The sequence below is a fragment of the Dendrobium catenatum genome, unplaced genomic scaffold, assembly GCF_001605985.2.
Source record: "Dendrobium catenatum unplaced genomic scaffold, ASM160598v2 fragScaff_scaffold_895, whole genome shotgun sequence".
Lineage (NCBI taxonomy): Eukaryota > Viridiplantae > Streptophyta > Magnoliopsida > Asparagales > Orchidaceae > Dendrobium > Dendrobium catenatum.
The window spans coordinates 317,505-326,377 of NW_021319357.1; the positions used below are offsets into that span (position 1 = coordinate 317,505).

At 32.3% G+C, this 8,873-nt stretch overlaps 1 protein-coding gene across 1 annotated transcript in view; it reads right to left on the minus strand.

The window, feature by feature from the left end:
- LOC110108064 overlaps positions 1 to 3,988 on the minus strand; it is a 5,180-nt gene extending 1,192 nt beyond the window's left edge. Inside the window, exons 1-3 of the mRNA XM_020838571.2 lie at positions 3,731 to 3,988; positions 2,889 to 3,004; positions 1,127 to 1,219 (exon numbers count right to left, since the gene is read on the minus strand). Coding sequence (XP_020694230.1) covers positions 1,127 to 1,219; positions 2,889 to 3,004; positions 3,731 to 3,988 — 467 coding nt within the window. The remainder of the gene's footprint in view (positions 1 to 1,126; positions 1,220 to 2,888; positions 3,005 to 3,730) is intronic.
- Positions 3,989 to 8,873: the final 4,885 nt, after the last annotated feature.

Here is an 8,873-nt window from a genome sequence, read left to right on the forward strand (position 1 = left end):
ATTTGATATTTGATTGAGAATTTTAAAAATGAAGATAGGAGGGTATTTTTTTTTTTTATAAATATTTATGATTTCAGTGTTATGGATGAAAAAAAAAATCATAAATAGTTGGCATCTGAGGTAAAAACAGTGTTGCAAAAGAGCAATTTGATTCACATGTCACAGCAAATAGAAGATAGCCTAAGCCCATCAGCAGCAGCTATTAAGAAGTGCAAAAGAGAGTATAGGATAAAAAATCATTTTTAACCTTTATTTTTCACTTTATGAAATTTTTTTATTTTAAGACCTTGCTTCCACTTGGTTATTAGGGCATCTCCAACCGAAAATCTCATTTTTCACTCCAAAATGCAATGAAATCAAAAAATGCAGTGATTCATCTCCATTCGAACGCCATTTTGCCCCGTAACCGTCGTTCTCTTCATTCGCGCCTTTCTTCCACAAGTTCGGTAGTGACCAATTTTTTGCGCGGATGAACAGTGCAACGCCAATATTGGCGACACACTGTTCATCCGCGATCAAATGGCGTCAAAAATGGCGGTCGGTTGGAGCAAAGCAAGAACGGCAAACAAGTGTTTGCCGTTCCATTGGAGTTGCCCTTAGCAATATTTTTACTCCCTACGCTTGGATTTATATAATATAGTCAATCCAAATGAAAATTTTCTTTTCTTCTTATAACATAGTACTCCAAGGCACTCCATTTAAATCCCCAAATTTAACTTTAGAAGTTGTCCTAAATATCTAAATTATTTTGTGTAATAAATTGGATATTCGTAAGTCTATAACACCCAAGTAGCATTTAATCTTCCAAGTACATTGACTTATAAGTATCAATTTCACATCCAATACAATTTATAGACATTACAGTTAATCATTTTAAAAATAATTCGAAGCAGCTACTCTATTAAAAAAATTACTCTATTGATCGATCTTGTGACTTATTTTAAATGATATCTCACCTAGAATAGATGACAAAAGCTACTATCTAAAATTTGAAGACCATGACGAGAGATACTCCAAAACTAAAACCAAACTTCATCAGGATCTCTAATATTAGAAAGATATTAAAAAAAAGCAAGTTTATCATCCAATTGTAACACAAAATTCATAGAGAAATAAATCAGCATACCTCATGTGTTCTTCAAGTTCCAAATTGTGGAAATCTTCCAGAAGCTTGGAATCGTTTTCTACAGTTCCTGAGCTCTCTTCAAGTTCCATCAACCTTGCAAAAGGAAAGTTACTTAGCATAAATACCAATAAAAAAATACAAAATTTGCAGCTAGTGATTCCCGCTGCAACCAGGCATCCGCTACTTTTGCTAGGTCAGATATAATGCCCTACCTGTGTTGATTGCATGGCATATGCATAATGCACTATACCTTCCAGTCTATATCACAGAGAAACAATCTATTCACATTTATTGTTGGGATGGTAGGCATTACAGCAAAGGGAAAATGAGAAGCAAAAAGAAGAAATAGTTGGATGAGATCAATACATCTAAAGCAGAAGGTAAATTAATTAGGTCAAGAAGTAACGATCATTGGCAGAAAAAGAAAATAAATCATTATTATTGCATCATTGGCAGAAAAAAATAATTTATAAATAAACCATCTGTGCCTCTTTTGATCTCTCAGATAATTTATAAAACGGACTCTCTATAGATCCCCAATAACCAACCTTCACATGAATAGCTAATGATCCGATAAGTCCAACATTGATTCCTTCGGACGTGTCAATAGGACAAATACGTCCATAGTGACTCGGGTGGATATCTCGTATCCGAAAACTAGCAGTTCGTCCCGTCAATCCTCCAGGACCCAAATAACTCCATTTTCGCCCATGAACAATTTGTGTCAACGGATTAGTTCGATCCAAAACTTGAGATAAAGGGTGTAGGCCAAAAAACGATTCATAAGTAGTTGTTAATGAAGTTGAAGTTACCAAATTTTGATATTGATCGTTGGTGGTACATTATCTATTGGTATACTATTTGCTAGCCCAGATAATGGGTTTAACATGTAGACTGAAGACTTTACTTGAAGGGGTTGATAGGCACCAATTGGATTAGTGATGACCTTCATATTGATTCAGATTTACTAAGAGGAAAAAAACGATCAGGACATCCTAAACAACTTTTTGTGTATTCCCCTTACGATCAGAACATCATTTTAAATAATTAATATATTAAAATAGTTGTAAATTATTTTCCCTCAATTTTATAACATTCTAGCTATTTTCTTTCTATATTTTTGCAAGCATCATAGAAAAAATGTGACAAACTCACTACCTTAGATTTTAAATTTCTATTAACAAAAGAAATGGTAAGAATTTTTTTTCTCATTATGTTTCCAACTTCACAAGATTTTTAATAGTTTTTAAAAGAAAAAAAGGATCAAAATGACCCCTTGACTCTTTATGAAAAATTAAAATAGTCCTCAACTATATGAAACGATCATTTTGATCCTTCGACTCTTTAAAGAGGAACCAAAATAATCCCACCATGGGACTATTTTGATTTCTTTTTAAAAACTTGTGCGCATGAACAAAAAAGTATGATGATGCAGTGCAGGTTTTATTAATTACTAAATGAGAGCCTTTTTTTATGCATGGCCAAAATTTGAGTCATTCTTAGAGATAACATTTAAATATGAAAAAAGTTTGAATGATTAAGAAGATGCAAATTAGGAAGAGTAAAATCAGATGCAAGAAACAGAAATCAATTAATGCAAGAGAACAAATTGATGATAGGATAATGATAATAATTAAGAACTGCAAAGGTGACTGCGTCCAAAGCATTGCTCTAACATTTTAACAAACATTTAAGTATATAACTTACATTAAAAGCTGAAAGTAAGGAACAAAAATCTATTAATGTGAAAATGAATTATTACTTCGCACGAAGAAGATCCACAAGTAGCTCCAGAGCTGCATAATCCCCACAAGATTCCCAAACAGCTGCTCGCACATCTGCTTCAGATGGATGCCCCTCTTCTATTGATCCAACAAGCTATACATATAAAGAAGAAAATGATTGTAACAAAAAGCAACCAAGTGATAATAACATTTCAAATCTTTCCCATTTGTAAAAAAAAAAAAAAAAATCTTAAATTCATACCACAATTTTTAGTGTAAACTTTGTATCTAGATGAAAACAAGCAGAAATATCACGTTTCCAAAGGATGCACAGACGGTGGACAAAATATGGATTAAAAGAGAGAAAACGAGTGAATCACATTGAAAACCCATAATGTAAGCTGCAAGATAAACCAACAGTTTCAAGTTCAACACAAAAATTCTGTTCTATAAAGACCTCATTATTAAGGCAAAAGTCAAATGTCTTTCTCGACTTCTCCATAGCATGCCTTAAGGAGTTAGGCAAGAATGGTTATGGAAACTAGAAAAATAGAAGACAGCATAAACATGTCTGGGCTATCATTTGATTCTAGAAAGGAAAATAATTTCTATCAAGAAAAAGGACCAAAATGGTCCTTAATTATAATAAAGGATCATTTTAGTTTCTCAGGTTTTTAAAAAGTAATCAAAATAGTCTCGTGAAGGAGTTGAGGGACCAAAACAGTCATTTAATATAGTTTGAGACTATTTTGATCTTTCATAAAGAATCAATGGACCATTTTGATCGCTTTCTCAATTTCTATCATTATGGTCATTAGCAGCTAAAGAAGCAGAGTTTAGCATCAATAGGCCTACAACTTAAACACTATACAATTCTCACCTCAGCTAGCAGAGAAGTGGCCTTTTTAATCTCATGATCTTGCATTTTTATGGTTCGTAAAGCTGCCATGAATTCTTGAGGGAAAACCAACTTATGCAGATATGAAGGAGCCTTGCGTTGACCACTCCAGCTAAAACTGCTACGGTCACTGACCTCATCCTTATGATAGTCAGTATAAAAGCCATTATCTAGAAGACTTCTGGGTAGGAGACATCTCAATTCAGCTTTCTGCAAACCATCAAAAGGCCAAGCATTCATGATGGTGACAAAGTTGCAGTTAACAATCTATTCATATTGGTCTTCATTAGGGAGTATCTAGGCTCATTAGCACACCTAATAAATGTGACTGCACAAATGTTCACACGCACACATGCAAACACATAAATTCATAAAGAGAGGAGAGAGAGAAAGAGAGATTAATGCTCAGTTAGAAGAATAAAATAGCTAGTCCAAACATATTTTTGACCAACCAAGTTTTGAATAGCTAAAATTTAAAGTAGGTTAAAGTGATCATAAATGTAAAAAGATCTAAAAGTTATATCTTGGCTATTTAAATCTTAGTCATTCTATATTTATAACGAAGACGAAAGATTTATAACTTGTCCTAGTTCCCTTATGAAGAATAACACCTAACCATGTGTCTTTTTATGATATCTTAGTATCCTATATACAACATCAAGGTGCTCTTTTGTGGAGTTATTAATAGCTGACTGGTAATCAAAAACAAATATCACATCTAGCATGCGATGGACAGATGAGCTTCCCTACTAACCATTGATATCTTCCTTCATCAACAAGAGTTGAGTCTTAATACCAATTTTATTTAAAGGATCCAATAATGTGTTTGTAGGCTTGCATCGAAACATTCTAGATTCTTTTAGAAAGTCCAGACCTATTTCTATTGAGCGACGAATTTTCCCTTTCTTGATTTAGCTATCGACATGCCTTCCTTGATTTAGCTATTGACATGCCTACGAAAAATTTCAATATAAAAAAATACAAAAAAGGCACAATTAAAAAATCTTCCAACCCCAATTTTCTCACATAATGAAGATCATCAAAACTATTTTTATTAAATTCAACTTTTCATTTCAATCATTTGCATATACAAATGTCTATATGAATAATATCACTTTATTAATTAATTTATTTAATTAAATCCTATTTAATTCAATCATATCAGACAGAGGAAGATCTCTGTAATCAAAATTTAATTTTTCAAAGCTTATTTTTGCATTTGAGTTTATTGTAAAAATAGTAAAAGTCTTTATTACTCTTCATGTTATACTCGATTATTGAAATAATATTTTTCAAATATGTAGTTAAAATTCCTCACATTATTGAACCTCACCACCACTCACATAGAGGAAAAGAGTGAAGGGAGAGGATGAGGATGGGGATGGGGATGAGGATGGATGGGCCTAGCGTCTTTCTTATTCCGGGTATAAGAAAGATTCTTATCAATGTCTTCCTGAACACAAGGAAGGCGCGAAGCGTAGTAACTTCCGGAGTGAACGAGTGGGGAGGAGGGGGAGGGTGTAGCTCCTGGCTAATCAATCTTCGATACATTCAGCTGTCATCACGTCTAAAAAATAAAGCCTCAATATTCATTTATAGGAAGTTAGGGTTCACATTTACAAAACTTTGAAAACATGACATGAAACATGAAAATAAAATGGCAAACATTGCAATAAGCTAGGTGATGAGGACATCGTCAGTGATTTCGACATGTTCATCGAGACACCGGAGATCGACGGTCATCGATCATGGTTATATTTGAGTCATTTTATGTATTTTAGTTTTTTTTTTCAGTTTTACTGTTTTACCCTTATGGATGTCTATTTGATATTGTACGCCTAGGGCATTTATGGTCTTTTAGTTTTATTTCATTTGGCCTATTTATAGGAGCCTCATGCATTGTACTAGATGATGAAATTGAATGAAAAATTTACCTCTTTGTGGCTCCGAAAAATTCCATTTTTTGGGTGTCGATCTCGAGGGAATTTTCAGAAGGAGATTGAGTTTTAATTAAGAAAACTACTCACAGAGATTTGCCCTCATTTTGGTGAAGGGGACTTTTTATCCGATTCTGGTTTCCTATAGGCGCAAGCCCCATAGTAAATCCCTCCCGATAAAGAGAGAATTTCGATTAAGCTTAGTCGTAAGGATATCACTAGGTTATGAATCCTATCTATAATAGTAATAATTTTAGGGTTTAAATTTTGAATGGAAGTTTGAAATTTTGAAATTTATCACCATAACTTAAAACTGGTGGTGGGAGAATGAAACGAAGCCCATTAAGATCCCATGGTTCCGTCGTCCCGGTGTCATGAAAATTAAAAATTCCCCCTTTTATATTTTTATTTTTTTTTTTTTTTTTTTTTTTTTTTTTTTATTTTTGTTTTTTTCCTAGTGTTTGTATTGTTTTTTATTTTGTATTTTTTTTTTTTTTTTGTTTTTTGTCTTTTTTAGATTGTTCGGTTTCTTGTATTGTTGCTTTCTTATTGATTTTATTAATTTTTTTTTTTTTTTTTTTTTTCCTTTTTTCATTTTTTTTTTTGTTTTTTTGTTTTTTTTTTTTTTTTTTTTTTTTTTTTTTTTTTTTTTTTTTTTGTTTTTTTTTTTTTTTTTTTTTTTTTTATTTTTGTTTTTTTTTGTTTGTTTTTTTTTTTTTCTTTTTCTGTGTGTTGTGTTTTTTTTTTATTTTTTTTTTTTTTTTTACTTTTGTTTTTTTTTTTTTTTTTTTTTTTTTTTTTTTTTTTTTTTTTTTTTTTTTTTTTTTTTTTTTTTTTTTTTTTTTTTTTTTTTTACTCTTTATTTATTTTTTCTTTTTTTTTTTTTTCTTTTTGTTTTTTTTTTTTTATTTTTTTTTTTTTTTTTTTTTTGTTTTTTCTTTGTTTGTCGTTTCTTTGTTTCTTTTTTGGGTTCTTACTTAGTTTCATTGAGTGAGGTTAGTTTTCGATCCAACCTGACAGAAGGCTATTCTGTCCAGCCATGGGTTATTCATCCAAGAATACCTGTAGATCCTGGGTGATATTGTCTAAGGTGATAGTATCTGAACCACTTCGTAGCTAACAAGATGCTTTATGTTCTCTATTGGATTTATTTACTCCGATGATCCATCGCTCAAGGTTGACGCCTTTTAGATACATACGGCTTGCCGTTGATCGTTTAATTATAATGTGCTCATTTCTGCTGAAACCATCTTTCGTCATATAGAGCGCACGTGGCCACGCCCTGTTTGGCAAAAGAGACTGTTTATATGAATTTCTATAGTTATTTGATTCACTCGATTATCAACATTTACCTCTTTGTGAGCTAGGTTATATTTCATAATTTATACCCCCGACAAACTGATTGCGGAAGTGGATATTTTAGTTTGATGTTTTAGTTATGATTGATTTTTATTTCAAGGAATTATACTTTTTTGATTTTGAGATTAAACCCCTTTTTTTTTTTGTTCCGTTGAGATTTTCTTCAACCGCTTTTCCATCTATCGGTTGTGATAACCATCTTTTTTATTTTTTAAGATATTTGGTTAGGAATGTATTTGAAAAAATAGTTTGGATTATGGAACCTCCTCCGTTTTATATTTTCTCAACTACTTTGGCCTATCATCGGGTTTGGAATTAGCGTTGTATTTTTGTAGAATTTTGGGATGCAGTTTATTTATTCAAGTCTTCTTGCGACTCCAGTCCTTTTATTTAGAGGTATGGATGTAACTTGAATATTTAACCAGTCGCAGCTTATTCTCAGATCGTGGATTGAATTTCATATTTGTTTACGATCGGTTTTATCTCCTTTTTATGCTGTGATAGTATTTACCTTCTGCGCAACATCTCACTATTTGGTTTGTAACTTTATAGGACTTTGGAGCACATGCAGGGTTAATTTATTTAAGGGATTCTATATTTAAACATAATGGGCAATTTTAAAATATTTAAATATGATCCATTTAATCAAATTATTTTTATTAGGTATAAATGTCCCAAAATTCATTAAGGCCTTTTACGAACTTGGTCTTCTGTTTCCGCTGCTAAACATGTTGCGTATCCTCTTGTGGCGTTTACTTTTGATAATTTGCTTCAGATAAGATGTATTTACGTTCTAAATATTTGTCTTCTTTATTCATTTGATTTTTTTTTTTTTCACTAATTCCCAGTGAGAATTTTACTCTGATTAAGTTGATGTTAGGATATTGTGTTCGATAGTGTATGACTTATCTTGCTTGATATAAGTTTCCCCTATTGCCTAACCATAGGTTTAGACTAATTTATTTATTGATATAAACCTCCCTGAATGGTCCTTGCTTGCGGAATTCTACTAGCTACGAAAAATATAATGTTTTTGTTTGTAGAGTATTTATTGTTGACTGGATAGAAGTCGTAGTGTTCATTGCATGAGGCTTATATATATCTTCATACAACACTAGTGTTATAATCGATTAGAGACTTACATTTCAAAATGTTTTCCTCAATTTTTATTTAAGGATGTATCATGTTCAATGTTGAAAGTGATCTATCAAGGTCCAAAGAACTCACATACCATGACTTTGTAGTCAAATTATACTCCCAAAAGAAGCTTTTGTTTCTTTAAGGATGGTTCAATTTGTATGATGGATTTGGTCATTCAAGTCAAGTTCTTTATATTTTAGTTTAAATTCAATTCCAAATGGCTCATTGAAGTTCAAGTTCTTATAGTCATGTTCAGTGCAAGTATGGTTCGAGTTCAAATTTGAGTTCGATTCGAGTTTAAATTTAAGTCCAATATTATTTGATCGAATTTTAATTTAAAATTGATTTTATATTTGAATTTCGTTCAAATTAATTTTAAAGTTTTAGTCCAAATGTTCACTGAAAATTTCAGCAGCCTCCCGGCGTCTCCTCCCCACCGAGGGAGAAATCGGGATGGCATCTGCCGAAATTTCTTCCTACCCGGACCTAAGGTCGACGGCGTAGGGGCTTCGAATTTAAACCATCCCACCAGGATCGAAGATCGACTGCTTGGGGTCTTCAATTTGGAACTATCCCGGCCGGATCTAAGATGCGACGGCCGGGGTCTTTGAATTTTAAAACCATCTGCTCGGATTAAAAATCAACGACGCAGGTCTTCAATTTCAAACCATCCCGGTCGGACCTAAGGT